Below are 17,523 nucleotides of genomic sequence, written 5' to 3' on the forward strand. Positions count from 1 at the left end.
TCCTCAGGATGTGACAAAGGCACATGAGGTGATGCTGGGAAAAGGTCACACCAAGATGGGACAAGAATGTTAAGAGAAGAATCTCTGAGACACGGGTGAGTTCTGGGACCCCCAGGACAGCACAGGGTGACACAGGTGAGTTCTGGGACAGGATAAGGTGGCACAGGTGAGCTTTGGGGACCCCCAGAACAGAACAAGGTGACACAGGTGAGTTCTGGGGACCCCCAGGACAGCACAGGGTGACACAGGTGAGTTCTGTGACAGAACAAGGTGACACAGGTGAGTTCTGGGACAGGACAAGGTGGCACAAGTGAGCTTTGGGGACCCCCAGAACAGAACAAAGTGACACAGGTGAGTTCTGGGACCTCCCAGGACAGGATAAGGCAACACAGGTGAGTTCTGTGACAGAACAAGGTGACACAGGTGAGCTTTGGGGACCCCCAGAACAGAACAAGGTGACACAGGTGAGTTCTGGGGACCACTGGGACAGGATAAAGTGACACAGGTCAGCTCTGGCAAATCACAGACAGAACGAGGTGACTCAGGAGAGCTTTGGGGACCCTCAGCACAGGACAAAGGTGACTCAGGTGAGCTTTGGGGACCCCCCAGAACAGAACAAGGTGACTCAGGTGAGCTTTGGGGACCCCCCAGAACAGAACAAGGTGACTCAGGTGAGCTTTGGGGACCCCAGGACAGAACAAGGTGACTCAGGTGAGCTTTGGGGACCCCCAGGACAGAACAAGGTAACTCAGGTGAGCTTTGGGACCCTCAGCACAGGACAAAGATGACTCAGGTGAGCTTTGGGGACCCCCCAGAACAGAACAAGGTGACTCAGGTGAGCTTGGGGACCCCCAGGACAGAACAAGGTGACTCAGGTGAGCTTTGGGGACCCCAGGACAGAACAAGGTAACTCAGGAGAGCTTTGGGGACCCCCAGAAGAGAAAGAAGTGACTCAGGTGAGCTTTGGGGACCCCCAGGACAGAACAAGGTGACTCAGGTGAGCTTTGGGGACCCCCAGGACAAAACAAGACGATCCAATGAGTCCCAACACATGCCAGGACAGAACAAGGTGACCCACACGAGCTCAGGTGACCACAGGTGCCACTCACCATCATGTGCAGGTCCCTGCAGCACTCAGCCAGCCAAATCCATTCTCCTTTCCACCCCAGCTCTGCAGGGAGACCAGCCCAGTTCATCCCCGCCCTGTTGAGCCCCCAAACCCCCCTAAAACCCCCCAAAATCCCCCAAAACCCCGCCCACCTCGGCCAGGTGCTGCAGGCGGGCCAGCAGGGGCCCCTGTTGAGCCCAAAACCCCCCTAAAACCCCCCAAAATCCCCCCAAAACCCTGCCCACCAGGCGGGCCAGCAGGGGCCCCTGTTGAGCCCCCAAACCCCCCCTAAAACCCCCCCAAAACCCCCCCAAAATCCCCCCAAAACCCCACCCACCTCGGCAGGTGCTGCAGGCGGGCCAGCAGGGCCCCTGCTGAGCCCCAAACCCCCCTAAAATCCCCCAAATCCCCCCAAAACCCCGCCCACCCACCTCGGCCAGGTGCTGCAGGCGGGCCAGCAGGGGCCCCTGTTGAGCCCCCAAACCCCCCTAAAACCCCCCAAACCCCACCCACCTCAGCCAAGTGCTGCAGGCGGGCCAGCAGGGGCCCGCGGCGCTCGGAGCCCAGGCGGGTGATGTAGTTGGAGCGTTTGCTGAACACGTAGAGCAGGTTGAGCACGGCCAGCACCACGTGCATGTCCGAGGAGGCCAGCAGCGTGGTCAGGTGCTGCGGGGACAGGACAGGAGTGTCAGCGTGTCACACACACGCCCGGGGACACTCAGAGAGGCAGGTTCGGGTGTGCCCACCTCGATGGAGCTGTAGAGGTGGCGGGAGAAGCTGTACTCGATGAGCAGGGCGGTGAAGTTGAGCAGGGCCAGCAGCAGGGCCTGAGGGGCTGGCGCTCGGGCCGGTCGCAGGCCAGCATCCAGCTCATGGCCTCCACCGGCCGGCCCGCCTCGGCCAGCAGCGCGTCGAAGCGGTCCAGCAGGTCCACCCAGTGGTACAGCTCGCACTGAGGGGGGGGCAGGGGGGAGATGTGGGGCTGGGGCACAGCCTGGGACCCCCTGAAACCCCTGGGCACAGCCTGGGACCCCCTGAGCCCCTGGGTACAGCCCAGACCCCCAGGCATGGCCCAAATCCCAACCCAGACCCCCACATCCACCCAGTGGTACAGCTCGCACTGAGGGGGGGGGCAGGGCGGAGATGTGGGGCTGGGGGCATAGCCTGGAACTCCCTGAGCCCCCTGGGTACAGCCCAAGACCCCCTGAAACCCTGAGTACAGCCAGACCCCAACCCAGACCCTCAGGTGGTACACACCCGGGACCCCCTGAGCCCCTGGGTACAGCCCAGACCCCAACCCAGACCCTCAGGGACACACAGGGGTTCAGCTTGCACTGGGGGGGGGTCAGGGGGGAGATGTGGGGCTGGGGGCACAGCCTGGGACCCCCTGAGCCCCTGGGTATGGCCCAAATCCCAACCCAGACCCCCAGACCCACCCAGTGATACAGCTTGCACTGGGGGGGGGGGGTTAGGGGAGGGATGTGGGCTGGGGGCACAGCCTGGACCCCCTGACCCCCCGGGTATGGCCCAGACCCTCAGGTACACACAGGGGTTCAGCTTGCACTGAGGGGGGGTCAGGGGAGGGATGTGGGGCTGGGGGCACAGCCTGGGACCCCCTGAGCCCCCTGGGTACAGCCCAGACCCCCAGGTATGGCCTAAAGCCCAACCCAGACCCCCACATCCACCCTCACACTGAGGGGGAACTGGGGGGAATGTGGGGCTGAGCCTGACACCCCCTGAGACCCCTGGGTACAGCCCAGCCTCTCTGAACCCCCATATCCCAGGGAGGACCCCCAGAATTCCAAGGAGGAACCCAATGTCTCAGCCCAGCCTGCCCAGGTCACAGCTGAGCCCCCTCCCCAGTACAAGGCAAGAAAATGGAGTTTAGGAGGCTGAGAGAGAATTTGGGTCCTCCCTGGGTGTTTGGGGGGAAAGTGAGACACCCCCACATTTTGGGGTCTGTAGGGTGTTCCCCCCGGTGTTTCAGGAATATTGGGGTTGTTTTAGGGATATTGGGGTTCTTCCTTAGAGTTTTAGGAATCTGTGAGAGAAAATTCCCACCCAAGCAGCTCCAGGACGGAGAGAAAATGGGGACCCCCCCTCATTGTCTGGGGAACTTTGGGGTGCCCCTACTAAGCCAGGGGGGCTGTGTGAACACTGCAGACCCCCTCCCCAGTTTTGGGGCTACACAGGGGGTCACAGCCCCTCCTTGAGGCCATGGGAGATGAAGGCACTTCTGGGGGGCTGTGAGGACACTGGTGAGCCCCCCAGATTTGGGGAAAGGTTGAGCCCCCCAGATTTGGGGAAAGGTAAATTAAATTGGGAGGGCCAACACTGGAATGGGCAGCAGGAAATGTAGAAATCCTCCCATTTCTAAACCTCCAGAGAACCCCAGAACTGGGCTAAGGAGGCTCAGCTGAAACCAGGGACCCCTCCCCTAATTTGAGGAACACTCTGGGGTGCCCCCTCCGAATCTGGGGGTGCTCCCTGCGATTTGGGGAGGCTTCAGGGTGACGCCCCCCAATGGCAATAACCAGTGTGGGGACAAGCTCAGCACCACCCTGCCAAACTGTGGACAATCTCTTGGGGAGCTCCCACGTGTCTTGGAACCCCCTATCAAAGTTTTGGGACCCTCCCCCAGGTTTTGGGGTCCCCTCCCACCTTGCCAATGTTCCATGTCTTGATCTGCTGCAGTTCTGTCACCAGCTGTTCATCGCTGCAGCTCTTCAGCTTCTCGATGAGGGCCCGGCAGTCGGCGGGCTGGGGGGCACAGGGAACTCAACACTGTCCCCTCACGGTGTCCCCAACATCCCCCAATGTCCCCAAACCCCCCCAGTTCCCATCCCAGTGCCCACACCCCCCCCCAAATCTCCAATGCTCCCCCAGAGTGAACCCCCGTACTCTGGTTTCCCCAAAATCACCAGCCCTGACATTCCCTGAGTGTCCCCAACACCCCACAATGTCCCCAAACCCTCCTCGTTCCCTTCCCAATGTCCCCACTCCCCCAAACATCTCCAATTCCCCCCACACTGTCCCTGACACTCCCCGAGTGTCCCCAACACCCCCTGGTGTCCCCAAACCACCCCAATGTCCCCATTCGGCCCCAGACATCTCGGATTCCCCTCCCTGAGAGTCCTAAGCCCTTTCCTGAGTGTCCCCAACCCCTCCCTGAATGTCCCCAACCCCTCCCTGAGTGTCCCCAACCCCTCCTCGAGTGTCCCCAAGCCCTTTCCTGAGTGTCCCTAAGCCCTCCCTGAACGTCCCCAAGCCTCCCTGAACGTCCCCAAGCCCATCCTGACTGTTCTCAGCCCCTGAGTGTCCCAACCCCTCCCTGAATATCCCCAACATCCCCAAACCACCCCCAATTCTCTCCCCAGTGTCCCCATGCCCCCCCAGACATGTCCAATTCCCCTCCCTGAGTGTCCCCAACCCCTCCCTGAATGTCCCCAAGCCCTCCCTGAGTGTCCCCAACCCCTCCCTGAATGTCCACCCAAGCCCTCCCTGACTGTCCCCAGCCTCACCTCGAGTATCCCCAACCCCTCCCTGAACGTCCCCAACCCCTCCCCAGTGTCCCCAACCCCTCCCCATTGTCCCCAAGCCCTCCCTGAACATCCCCAAGCCCTTCCTGAATGTCCCCAACCCCACCCCGAGTGTCCCCAACCCTCCTTGAGTGTCCCCAACCCCTCCCTGAATGTCCCCAAGCCTCCCTGACTGTCCCCAGCCTCACCTCGAGTATCCCCAAGCTCTTCCTGAATGTCCCCAACCCCTCCCTGAACGTCCCCAACCCCTCCCTGAATGTCCCCAAACCCTCCCCAGTGTCCCCAAGCCCTCCTGAATATCCCCAAGCCCTTCCTGAATGTCCCCAACCCCTCCCCAGTGTCCCCAAGCCCTCCCTTAATGTCCCCAAGCTCTTCCTGAATGTCCCCAACCCCTCCCTGACTGTCCCCAGCCTCACCTCGAGTATCCCCAAGCTCTCCCTGAACGTCCCCAACCCCTCCCTGAACATCCCCAACCCCTCCCTGAACATCCCCAACCCCTCCCCAGTGTCCCCAAGCCCTCCCTTAATGTCCCCAATCCCACCCCGAGTGTCCCCAAGCCCTCACCGCCTCCGTGGGGGTTTTCTTCAGTTTCGTCCGATCCACTTTCATTTTGGGGGTTCCGGTCCTCGTGCTCCGCCTGAGGCCACACGTGGGGGAGGGGGGGGAAGGGGAGAGGGGGGAGGGGGTGTCACACCTGGGCCACCCCCCCAGCGGGTCAAACCCCGCCCCCTGCCTGTCCCGACAGAGGCCCTGTGTCGCGACAGAGCCCCGGGATGTCACCCCCCCGCCACGGGCCAAACTCCCGCCGTTTTCGGGGTGTCCCGTGTCCCGACCGAGCCCCGCTGTCCCGACAGGGCCCGGCTGTCCCGACCGAGCCCCGCTGTCCCGACAGCGCCCGGCTGTCCGACCGAGCCCCGCTGTCCCGACAGGGCCCCGCTGTCCCGACAGGGCCCGGCTGTCCCGACCGAGCCCCCGCTGTCCCGACAGGGCCCGGCTGTCCCGACCGAGCCCCGCTGTCCCGACAGCGCCCGGCTGTCCCGACCGAGCCCCGCTGTCCCAACAGGGCCCCCGCTGTCCCAACAGGGCCCCGCTGTCCCGACAGAGCCTCGCTGTCCCGACAGGCGCCGCGGCGGCCGCGGCCCGATGACGTCGCGGCACCGGCTGAACAATGAATGTGCAAAACCCCGCCGTGCCCGGGGGGGTCGCCGGGAGCCCCCCCCCCCCCACAAAACCGCACTGCCCCCCCACCCCAATTAACCCAGCGAGGGGTTGTAATTAAAGGGCTGTAATTACAGGCGGTAATTAAGGGCTGAGGCTGCCGCGTGCCGGGGCTCCCCCATCCCCCCCTCCCGGTGCCCCCCCCCGCCCCCGCCGGCCCGGCCGGTTCGGTGACAGTGACGCATCACTTTGGGGGGGCCGGTTTTGGGGTGTCCCCCCACCGGGGAAGCGTCAAAAAATAAGCCTGAAGCTCCCAGCCCATTTTCCCCCCCAAAAAAAACCTTCCCGAGGCGAGACCCCCGCCCCCCAGAATTCTCTCGCGTCGCGCCCCCCCCGGGAGGTCCTGAAGCCGCCCCAGCCCCGGTAACAACGGGGGGAGCCTTACCGGGAATCACTCCCAGTCCATCCTCGGCCCGGCCCGGTCGATGCGAGGGGGAGGGAGCCGGGAGCTGCTGAGGGGGGAATTGGGGGGGGGAATGTGAAATATTGGGGGGTCCCGTGTGAGCGGCTGAATGATTGGGGAGGGCTGATCCCAAAAAGGGGAACCCCCAAACCGCAGCGTGAGGGAGCTTAAGGGTGGGAAGTGACAGCCCAAAATCGCTGTAAAATGTGAAAAAACGGCAATAGAGAAAAAAGTGCTGGGAGGAAATGAGGAGACCCCCAAATCCTAAAGGATCTGAAGAAGGGGGGATCCTAAATCTCGGGGAGCTGCAGGAAGCACGGCCTAGAAGATGGGGAAGGTGGGGCTGCTAAAGGGGTCCCCCAAATGTCGGGAGAGAGAAGAGGGGGACCCTGAGCGATGGGAGGGGACTGCAGGGCAGTAGAAATGAGGCTGGGGTCCCTAAATAATGAGAACCACAGAACGCGCCCGTAAAATACGGGAGAACCCTAAAGACGTGAGAAAGCTAAATTAAGGCGGGGGAGCGGCCAAACACCCCGAATCTCGGGGGGAAGCGCCTTAGTCCCCTCAAGGGGGGCCCCTATAGGGGGAGGCCGCTGGGGGCGGGGAAAGGGAGGCCGTGAGAGAAGGAAAGGAGCCCCCAAATCACGGGAGGCCGCCGGGGAGTGGGGGGGGGGCGGTGGGAGGGGGGGGGGGCGGGCCCTCATGACGGAGCCGCGCGCCAATCTTCCCACGCCGCGGGCCCCGCAGCGGCACCGGGCCGAGCCCCCCGCCCCGCCGGCCCCGGTACCTTAAGCGGGCGGGGAGAGCAGGGGGGGGGGGTCAGAGCCCGGCCAGGGCCCGTCCCGCCGCTGCCGCCGCCGCCATCTTACAGAGCCCCGGCCGCGGCCCGAGATCCCGCGAGAGCCGCCGCAAGTCCCGCGAGAGCGGCCGGCGGGACGGGATGAGGCGGCGCCGCGGGGAGAGCGAGAGCGGGGCGACGCCGCCGGCAGCCAATGGGAAAGCGAGAGGCGCGGCGGCCAAGTCTCGCGAGAGCGCGCCTAGCGGTGGGGCGGGAGTTTGGGGAAGCCTCGCGAGATTTCGTGAGGAGTATGGGGGAGGGGAGGCGGTCCCTCACGGATCCCGCCTCATACCGGGAGGAGGGGGGGGCTGACGGTGAAGGGGGGGAAAGGCCCTGCCCGCCACAGAGCGGCTCAACCCCCCCCCGCTCCCCTCGCAGGCCGCGGGGCCCACGCCGTTCCCCTCAAGCACCGGCACTCACCGGCACGCTGATGAGAGCGAGATCTCGCGAGGCGCTGGCGGCAGCGCGGCCCCGAAGCCTCGCGAGAGGTGCGCGGAGAGAGAAAGAGAGAGAAGCGAGAGCGGCAACGGGAGAGCGGCCCCGCCGCGGGTGGGGGAGGGCGGGCGGGGGGAGCGCGGCCGCTGCCTCAGCGGCGGGAACGGCGGCGGCGCGCGCGGCTCTCGCGAGAGCGCCGGCTGAGTGCGGCTCCAAATCTCGCGAGATTGGGGATCGCCCTCCTCGGCTGGAGGACAAGATCTCGGGAGAGCGCTGCCTGAGGGAAGTGCGAAGTCTCGCGAGATCTGCCCGGCGGGAAGCGCTGAGGGAGGGCACGTGACCCTGCCCGGGGCATTTTTCACCAATTCCGGATTTTTTTTTTTTCCTTTTTTATTCTACAAATACAAAAGGAAGGGGGCGGGCCGCGACCTCCGGACACGCCTACAAAACAGGGGCAGCCAATGGGAAGCGGCCCCGCCCCATCAATCAACCTGAAGACACCTAGGGGAGGGGTGAAAAAAAAACCAACGGGGACCAATCAAAGATGGCTCCGCCCCTCCCGCAGCTGTGGGGCGGGGCTTGTCCAATCGCCTCAGCTCCTGGAGTCGGGAAATTCAAAAGCCCGCCCCCAGCCCATTCACAAGCCAATGGGAAGGTGGGAACCGTGGTGGGCGGAGCCATATTGCAGCTCCACCCTTTAATGGGCGTGGCTGCCTCTATGTGGGTGTGGTTTCATTGTAGCCACGCCTGTTTTTTACCCTACATGACCAATGGGCGTGGCTTGGGCTGTGATAGGGTGTGGTCTCAGTGGGATCCGCATTGCAGGTGTGGCCTCAGAGGGGTCAGGTGGGACCACACCTGGAGGGGTGGAGCCTAAAACAAGCCACGCCCTTTTTAGAGGCCACACCATTGTTCTGATGGGGGCGGTTCCATCAGGCCCCGCCCCTTTCTGCAGCAGCCCCGCCCATAGTTCATTGATCAGCCTGCGGTGGGCGGGCCTGGCAGGGCGTGGCCGGCCCCGCCCTCAGAGCAGCAGTTTCCCGTTGCGGTGGATTTTGAGGATCCGGCCCAGGCGCTGCTTGGCTGTGGCCAAACCCTTCCGGGGGCGCTTCCCTGAGGGCGGGATCGGGAATGTCACCAGGGATTGGGGGGACACAGCACCCAGAGACCCCCCCAAAAACCATCCCAGAACCCCAAAATCCAGCCTAGAACCTCCCCAGACCCACAGCGCCCCCCCACCAAAAACCCCCAGATCCAGGGATACCCCCCCCAAAATCTCCCAAACCCACAGGAACTCCCCTCAAAACCCCCTCAATCCCCCCAAAATCCCCTCAGCTCCCCCTGAATCACCCCCAAATCCCCTCAGACCCTGCCCAAAACCCCCCTACGGCACCTTGAGACGCCCCTAAACCCAAAGCAGCCCCCCCCAGAACCCTTCAGTTCCCACAGACCCCCCCCGAAATCCCTTTGGACCCACCCCAAAACCCCTCAGATATTCCAAAATCCCCCCAAAACCCTTCAGCTCCTCCTCAGACCCTCCCCAAACCCCCCCTGTAGTACTGTAAGACCCCCCCAAAACCCCTCAGACCAACCCACACACCCCCAAAACCCTCAGCTCCCACTGAACCCCCCAAAAAATCCCCTCAGATCCTCCCCAAACCCCCCCAGACACCCTCAAACCCCCCTGCACCCCCCTAAGCTATTCCCAAACCCCCCTGTAGCCCCCCCAAAGCCCCCCCAGACCCTCCCCAAATCCACCGTAGCCCCCCAAAATCCCCTCAGCTATCCCCAAAACCCCCCACAACCCCTCCAGTTACCCCAAACCCCCCTGCAGCCCCCCAAAACCCCCCAAAGCTATCCCCAAATCCCCTGTAGCCCCCAAAACCCCCCACCTATCCTCAAAACCCCCAGCTGTCCCAAAAACCCCCCCAGACACCCCCAAACCCCTCTGCAGCCCCCCAAAAACCTCCCCAGACACCCCCAAAATCCCCTGCAGCCCCCCAAACCCCCCACCTATCCTCAAAATCCCCCCAGCTGTCCCCAAAACCCCCCCAGACACCCCCAAATCCCCTAAGATCCACCCCCAAACCCCCCTGCAGCCCCCAAAACCCCCCAGACACCCCCAAACCCCCCCAGACACCCCCAAACCCCTCTGCAGACCCCCAAAAACCTCCCCCAGACCCCCAACACCCCTCCCAGACCCCCCCAAACCCCCCCAGCTATCCCCAAAACCCCCCCACTGATCCTCAAAACCCCCCCAGACACCTCCAAACCCCCCAGCTGTCCCCAGACACCCCCAAACCCCCCTGTAGCCCCACAAAAACCCCCCAGACACCCCAAACCCCCCTGCAGCCCCCCAAAACCCTCCCCAGACACCACCAAACCCCTCTGCAGCCCCCCAAAAACCCCCAAACCCCCCTCAGATCCACCCCCAAACCCCCCTGCAGCCCCCCAAAAACACCCCCAAACCCCCCTGCAGCCCCCCAAAACCCTCCAGACACCCCCAAAGCCCCTGCAGCCCCCCAGACACCCCCAAACCCCTCTGCAGCCCCCCAAAAACCCCCCCAGACACCCCCAAACTCCCTCAGATCCACCCCCAAACCCCCCAGACACCCCCAAACCCCCCTGCAGCCCCCAAGCCCCCCAGCTATCCCCAAAACCCCCACACACACCCCCAAACCCCCCTGCAGCCCCCCCAGACACCCCCAAACACCCCTGCAGCCCCCCAAAAGCCCCCCAGACACCCCCAAACCCCCCTCAGATCCACCCCCAAACCCCCCCAGACACCCCCAAAAACCCCACAGACATCCCCAAACACCCCTGCAGCCCCCCCAAAACCCCCAGACACCCCCAAACCCACCCAGATCCACCCCAAATCCCCTGCAGCCCCCCAAAAAACCCCCCCAGACACCCCCAAAACCCCCCCAGACACCCCCAAATCCCCTCAGATCCACCTCCAAACCCCCCTGCAGCCCCCAAAAACCCCCCCAGACACCCCCAAACCCCCTGCAGCCCCCCAAAAACCCCCCAGACACCCCAAACCCCCCCAGACACCCTCAAACCCCCCTGCAGCCCCCCAAAAACCCCCCCAGACACCCCAACCCCCCCTGCAACCGCTCACCGTGGCTGGGGGGGGCCATTCCGGGGGGGCCCCGGCGCTGGCTCAGGAACACCCCCGGGGCCATGGGGGTGGGGGCTCGGCCGGGCTGAGCCCCGGGCGGGGGTCCCGGCCCCCCCGGCCGTGCCGTGTACTCGTGGTCAGCCAGGCTGGGGGGGTACGGCGCCTCCGGGGGGGGCTCCGGGGGGGGCTCGGCCTCGGCTTCACCCCCCCCGAGCTCGGCCTCGGCCTCCCCCGCCTCGGGCTCGGCTTCGGGCTCTTCGTCTTCCTCGTCTTCCTCTTCCTCCTCTTCCTCCTCCTCCTCTTCCTCCTCCGGGGAGGGGGGCGAGGGCGGGCGGCGCTTGGCAGGGCCCTTCCTGCGCTGCAGCTTTCGGTGCTCCTGGGGGGGCAGGGGGCGTTTATGGGGGGGGCGGGGGGGGTTTATGGGGAAATTTGGGGGTCGGGGGGGTTTATGAGGGGTAAGGGTGGTGATTTATGGGGGAGTTTGGGGTTTGAGGGGTCTGGGTGGATTTATAGGGGGGTTTGAGGGGTCAGAGGGATTTATGGGGGGTCGGGGGGGTTTATGGGAGGATTTTGGGGGTCAGAGGGGATTTATGGGGGGGTTTGTGGGATCAGGGGGGATTTATGAGGGGTAAGGGTGGTGATTTATGGGGGGGTTTGGGGGTTTGAGGGGTCTGGGGGGATTTATGGGGGGGTTTGGGGGGTCTGGGTGGGATTTATGGGGGTTTGGGGGGTCAGGGGGGATTTATGAGGGGTAAGGGTGGTGATTTATGGGGGAGTTTGGGGGGTTTGAGGGGTCAGGGGGGATTTATGGGGGTGTTGTGGGGGTTCACGGGGGATTTATGAGGGGTAAGGGTGGTGATTTGTAGGAGAGTTTGGGGGGTTCGAGGGTCTGGGGGATTTATGGGGGGGTTTGAGGGGTCAGAGGGGGTTTATGGGGGGCCAGGGGGGAGTTTATGGGAGATTTTGGGGGTCAGAGGGGGTTTATTGGGGCGTTTGTGGGGTCAGGGAGGGATTTATGGGGGATATTGGGGGGTTTGAGTGGTCAGGGGGATTTATGGGGGGTTTGAGGGGTCTGGGTGGGATTTATGGGGGAATTTGTGGGATCAGGGAGGGATTTAATGGGGGGTTTGGGGGGTTTGAGTGGTCTGGGGGAGTTTGGGGGGTCAGGGGGGATTTATGAGGGGTAAGGGTGGTGATTTATAGGGGATTTATGGGGGGGTTTGGGGGGTCAGGGGTGATTTATGGGGGATCCCCTGAACCACCCCCAAAATCACCCCCAAATCGCATTGAACTCCCCTCAAACAGCCCCTGGACCCCCTAAATGCCCCCCCAAAACCCCAAACCCCCATCCCAGTGCTCCAGTTCCTCCCAGTGCTCCAGTTCATCCCAGTGCTCCCAGTTGCTCCCAGTGCTCCAGTTCCTCCCAGTTCACCCCAGTGCTCCCAGTTCCTCCCAGCGCTCCAGTCCCTCCCAGTTGCTCCCAGTGCTCCCAATTCCTCCCAGTTGCTCCCAGTTCATCCCAGTTCATCCAGTTGCTCCCAGTTCATCCCAGTGCTCCCAGTTGCTCCCAGTTCACCTGCTGGGCCAGTTTGGCAGCGGCCGCCGCCAGCCCGGTCTCCACCGAGGCCACGCGCGTCCCCTCCCGCACCGGGCGGCTCTGCCGGGGCAGCGACGGCGTCACCCGGGCTGGGGACACCCCAAAATCAGAGACGGAATGGGGGACACCCCAAAATCAGAGCATGGAACGGGGGAGCACCCCAAAATCAGAGACATGGAACAGGGGCACCCCAAAATCAGACACGGAATGGGGGACACCCCAAAATCAGAGCATGGAACGGGACACCCCAAAATCAGACACGGAACGGGGGACACCCCAAAATCAGAGACGGAACAGGGGACACCCCAAAATCAGAGCATGGAACGGGGGGAGCACCCCAAAATCAGAGACATGGAACAGGGACACCCAAAATCAGACAGGGAATAAATGGGACACCCCAAAATCAGACACGGAACAGGGACACCCCAAAATCAGAGCATGGAATAAACGGGGACACCCCAAAATCAGAGTATGGAATAAATGGGGACACCCCAAAATCAGACAGGGAATAAAGGGGGACACCCCAAAATCAGAGCATGGAACAAAGGGGGACACCCCAAAATCAGAGCATGGAATAAAGGGGGACACCCCAAAATCAGAGACATGGAACAAAGGGGGACACCCCAAAATCAGACAGGGAACAGGGGACACCCAAAATCAGACACGGAACAGGGACACCCCAAAATCAGAGCATGGAACAGGGGACACCCCAAAATCAGACACGGAACAGGGGGACCCCGAAAAACAGAGCATGGAACAGGGGACACCCCAAAATCAGACACGGAACAGGGGACACCCCAAAATCAGAGACGAAACAGGGACACCCCAAAATCAGACAGGGAATAAATGGGGACACCCCAAAATCAGACAGGGAATAAAGGGGGACACCCCAAAATCAGACATGGAACAAAGGGGGACACCCCAAAATCAGACATGGAATAAATGGGGACACCCAAAATCAGACAGGGAATAAAGGGGGACACCCCAAAATCAGACAGGGAATAAAGGGGGACACCCCAAAATCAGAGCATAAATTAAGAGGGGACACCCCAAAATCAGGCACTAAACAAAGGAGGGACACCCCAAAATCAGACATTGAGCAAACCTAACCCAGCCCTGTCCCTGGGACACCCAAAATCCACAAAATTCCCCCCAAAACCCCCTCAAATCCCCCAAGGACCCCCAAAATCTCTGAATGCTCCCCAAACCTTTGGGGCTCCAGGGGGCGTCGTCCGTCACCTTCTTCTTTTTGGGGAGCGATTTCAGGGCAGGGTCGTCCTCGTCCGACTCCAGTGAGGGATAAACTGAGAGGGGGGAGAAAAATTGGGGTTCAGAGGGGCTTGGGGCTGGTTTTGGGTGATCTGGGGACATTTTTGGGGTGTTTTGGGGTATTTATGTGGTGTTTTGGGAGTGTTTTATGATGGTTTTGGGGGATTTTTTTGAATATTTTTGGGATTTTTTTTTGGTCGCTTTTGGGGTGTTTTGGGGGTTTTGGGGAAGTTTTGGGGGTAACCACAGGATGGAAATACAGGATGGTTCCAGCATAGACCGAGGGTGATTTTTGGGGTGGTTTTGGTGAATTTTTGGGTGTTTTGGGATGTTTTGGGGTCACACTCACTGAACTCAGCATCCTTGAATCAGGGTATTTTTTGGGGTATTTTTGGGGTATTTTTGGGGTCGTTTTGGGTATTTTGAGGATGGTTTTGAGGTCACGCTCACTGTGCTCAGCATCCTTGAAGCAGGGCGGTTTTGGGGTGATTTTGGGGTATTTTTGGGGTATTTTTGGGGTGGTTTTTGGGGTGATTTTGGGGTATTTTTGGGGTGGCTTTTGGGGTGACACTCACTGTATTCAGCATCCTTGAAGCAGGGTGGTTTTGGGGTGTTTTTGGGGCATTTTTGGGGTATTTTTGGGGTGATTTTGGGTGGTTTTGGGGTGATTTTGGGGTATTTTTGGGTCACACTCACTGTACTCAGCATCCTTGAAGCAGGGTGGTTTTGGGGTGTTTTTGGGGCATTTTTGGGGTATTTTTGGGGTGATTTTGGGGTGGTTTTGGGGTGATTTTGGGGTATTTTTGGGTCACACTCACTGTACTCAGCATCCTTGAAGCAGGGTGGTTTTGGGGTGATTTTGGGGGTATTTTTGGGTATTTTTGGGGCGGTTTTTGGGGTGACACTCACTATATTCAGCATCCTTGAAGCAGGGCGGTTTTGGGTGATTTTGGGGTATTTTTAGGATCTTTTTTGGGTCACACTCACTGTATTCAGCATCCTTGAAGCAGGGTGCTTTTGGGATGTTTTTGGGGTATTTTTGGGGTGGTTTTTGGGGTGATTTTGGGGTATTTTTGGGAGGTTTTTGGGTCACACTCACTGTACTCAGCATCCTTGAAGCAGGGTGGTTTTGGGGTAATTTTGGGGTGATTTTGGGGTATTTTTGGGGTGACACTCACTGTAATCAGCATCCTTGAAGCAGGGCGGTTTTGGGGTGATTTTGGGGTGATTTTGGGGTATTTTTAGGACATTTTTGGGGTGACACTCACTATATTCAGCATCCTTGAAGCAGGGGGTTTTGGGATGTTTTTGGGATATTTTTGGGGTGGTTTTTGGGTGACACTCACTGTACTAAGCATCCTTGAAGCAGGGTGGTTTTTTGGGTATTTTTTGGGGTATTTTTAGGATATTTTTGGGTCACACTCACTATACTCAGCATCCTTGAAGCAGGGTGGTTTTGGGGTATTTTTGGGGTATTTTTAGGATATTTTTGGGGTGACACTCACTGTACTCAGCATCCTTGAAGCAGGCTGGTTTTGGGGTGATTTTGGGGTGATTTGGGGTATTTTTGGGGTGGTTTTTGGGTGATTTTGGGGTATTTTTGGGGTGGTTTTTGGGTGATTTTGGGGGTATTTTTAGGACATTTTTTGGGGTGACACTCACTGTACTCAGCATCCTTGAAGCAGGCCCCCAGGCTGTCCTGCTCGTCCAGGCTCCCCTCGGCCTCGCTGTCGGTGCTCCGGGGGGCGGGGGGGGCTCTGCGGGCTCCCCCAGACCCCCCGGGCCCCCCCCTTTCGCTGCCCCCACCCCCTCCCCACCAGTTGGGGGGTCCCAGGGGGGTCCCCGCGGGCAGGTTGGCCATGCACAGCATGCCCTGGATGGCTTCGCGCGTGCTGGGGGAGGCGGGGGCCTCGCTGTGGGGGGGGGAAAAAAAAAAAAAGGGGGAAAAAATTGGGGTTTGGGAGGGGTCACGGCACATTTGGGGATGCTGACGTTGAGCTGTAGACAGCCCCGAAAGGAGATGGAGAGGGCAAAAGCCACGGAAATGATCCCCAGAACTCCTCGGGGGTGTAAATAACCCCCAAAACCCAACTCAGGACTCCAAATAACCCCAAAACCCAACCTGGGACCCCAAATAACCCCCAGGAACCCCAAAACCCAACCTGGGACCCCAAAAATAACCCCCAGGAACCCCAAAACCCAACCCGGGACCCCAATAACCCCAAAACCCAACCCAGGACCCCAAATAACCCCAAAACCCAACCTGGGACTCCAAATAACCCCAAAACCCCAAAACCCAACCCAGGACCCCAAATAACCCCAAAACCCAACCTGAGACCCCAAATAACCCAAAATCCCAATGTCTGACCCCAAATAACCCCCAGGAACCCCAAAACCCAACCTGGGACCCCAAATAACCCCAAAATCCCAATGTCTGAGCCCAAATAACCCCAAAACCCAACCTGGGGCCCCAAAAAAACCCAAAATCCCAATACCTGACCCCAAATAACCCCAAAACCCCAATGCCTGACCCCAAACAACCCCCAGGAACCCCAAAACTCAACCTTGGACCCCAAATAACCCCAAAACCCAACCCGAGACCCCAAAATAACCCCCAGGAACCCCAAAACCCAACCCAGGACCCCAAATAACCCAAAATCCCAATGCCTGACCCCAAATAACCCCAAAACCCAACCCGGGACCCCAAAATAACCCCAAAACCCAACCCGGGACCCCAAATCACCCAAAATCCCAATGTCTGACCCCAAATAACCCCAAAACCCAACTCGGGACCCCAAATAACCCAAAACCCAACCTGGGACCCCAAATAACCCCAAAACCCCAATGCCTGACCCCAAATAACCCCCAGGAACCCCAAAACCCAACCCAGGACCCCAAATAACCCAAAATCCCAATGCCTGACCCCAAATAACCCCAAAACCCAACCGGGACCCCAAAATAACCCCCAGGGACCCCCAAAACCCAACCCCAGCCCCACAAATCCCCCAAAATCCCACAGGGATCCCTCCCAGAGCCCTCCAAGGCAGCCCAGCCCCCCCCAGACCCCCCCAAACCTGAGCTGGGGTACTCGAGCCCCCCACTTGCCGGCTGGCCTTGAGCAGGTCCAGGATCCCAGCGCTGCCCCCCGCGCCCCCTCGTCCTCTCGTCCGTGGTGTAATCCTCCTGGGGGGTATGGGGTCAGAAACAGCCCAAAAATACCAAAAAATACCCAAAAATACCCCCAAAAACCAGCCCAGTCTGTGTGTAATCCTCCTGGGGATAATGGGGTCAGAAAACAGCCCAAAAAATACCAAAAAAATATCCAAAAATACCCCAAAACCACCCCAGTCTGTGTGTAATCCTCCTGGGGGGGTATGGGGTCAGAAACATCACAAAAAATACCCCAAAAATACAAAAAATACCCCAAAAATACCCCCAAAAACCAGCCCAGTCTGTGTGTAATCCTCCTGGGGATAATGGGGTCAGAAACAGCCCAAAAACACCCCAAAAACACTCCAAAAATACCAAAAAATACCCCAAAAAACCACTCCAGTCTGTGTGTAATCCTCCTGGGATAATGGGGTCAGAAACAGCCCAAAAATACCAAAAAAATATCCAAAAATACCCCAAAACCACCCCAGTCTGTGTGTAATCCTCCTGGGGGTATGGGGTCAGAAACAGCCCAAAAATACCAAAAAATACCCCAAAAATACCCCCAACAACCAGCCCAGTCTGTGTGTAATCCTCCTGGGGATAATGGGGTCAGAAACATCCCAAAACCACCCAAACACCCCAAAATACCCCAAAACACCCCCAAAATACTCTAAAATACCCCAAAAAGTGCCCCAAAACACCAAAAAACCACCCCAAAAATACCCAAAAAATACCCCCAAAAACCACCCCAGTTTGTGGTGTAATCCTCCTGAGGTCAGTGGGTCAGAAACATCCCAAAAACGCCCCAAAAATATCAAAAATACCCCAAAACACCCCAAAAC

General features: G+C 59.9%; 2 protein-coding genes across 2 annotated transcripts in view; both read right to left on the bottom strand.

Moving 5' to 3' along the window:
* Nucleotides 1–506: 506 nt before the first annotated feature.
* Nucleotides 507–7,644, bottom strand: LOC134433232 (E3 ubiquitin-protein ligase HUWE1-like). The gene is given in 10 exon segments (XM_063182101.1): nucleotides 507–512; nucleotides 1,110–1,141; nucleotides 1,144–1,171; nucleotides 1,622–1,774; nucleotides 1,855–1,934; nucleotides 1,937–2,060; nucleotides 3,770–3,868; nucleotides 5,212–5,284; nucleotides 6,251–6,317; nucleotides 7,527–7,644. Coding segments are annotated over 8 exon segments (567 nt in total). The 5' UTR covers nucleotides 5,257–5,284; nucleotides 6,251–6,317; nucleotides 7,527–7,644.
* Nucleotides 7,645–7,952: 308 nt separating this feature from the next.
* The window catches only part of LOC134433233 (histone lysine demethylase PHF8-like), a 33,425-nt gene continuing 23,854 nt past the window's right edge, over nucleotides 7,953–17,523 (bottom strand). The window contains 6 exon segments of the mRNA XM_063182102.1: nucleotides 7,953–8,654; nucleotides 10,663–11,038; nucleotides 12,239–12,348; nucleotides 13,468–13,563; nucleotides 15,191–15,443; nucleotides 16,637–16,711. Of these exon segments, the coding sequence (XP_063038172.1) occupies nucleotides 8,566–8,654; nucleotides 10,663–11,038; nucleotides 12,239–12,348; nucleotides 13,468–13,563; nucleotides 15,191–15,443; nucleotides 16,637–16,711 (999 nt within the window). The 3' untranslated portion in view covers nucleotides 7,953–8,565.

This window comes from Melospiza melodia, unplaced genomic scaffold (genome assembly GCF_035770615.1).
Source record: "Melospiza melodia melodia isolate bMelMel2 unplaced genomic scaffold, bMelMel2.pri scaffold_149, whole genome shotgun sequence".
Lineage (NCBI taxonomy): Eukaryota > Metazoa > Chordata > Aves > Passeriformes > Passerellidae > Melospiza > Melospiza melodia.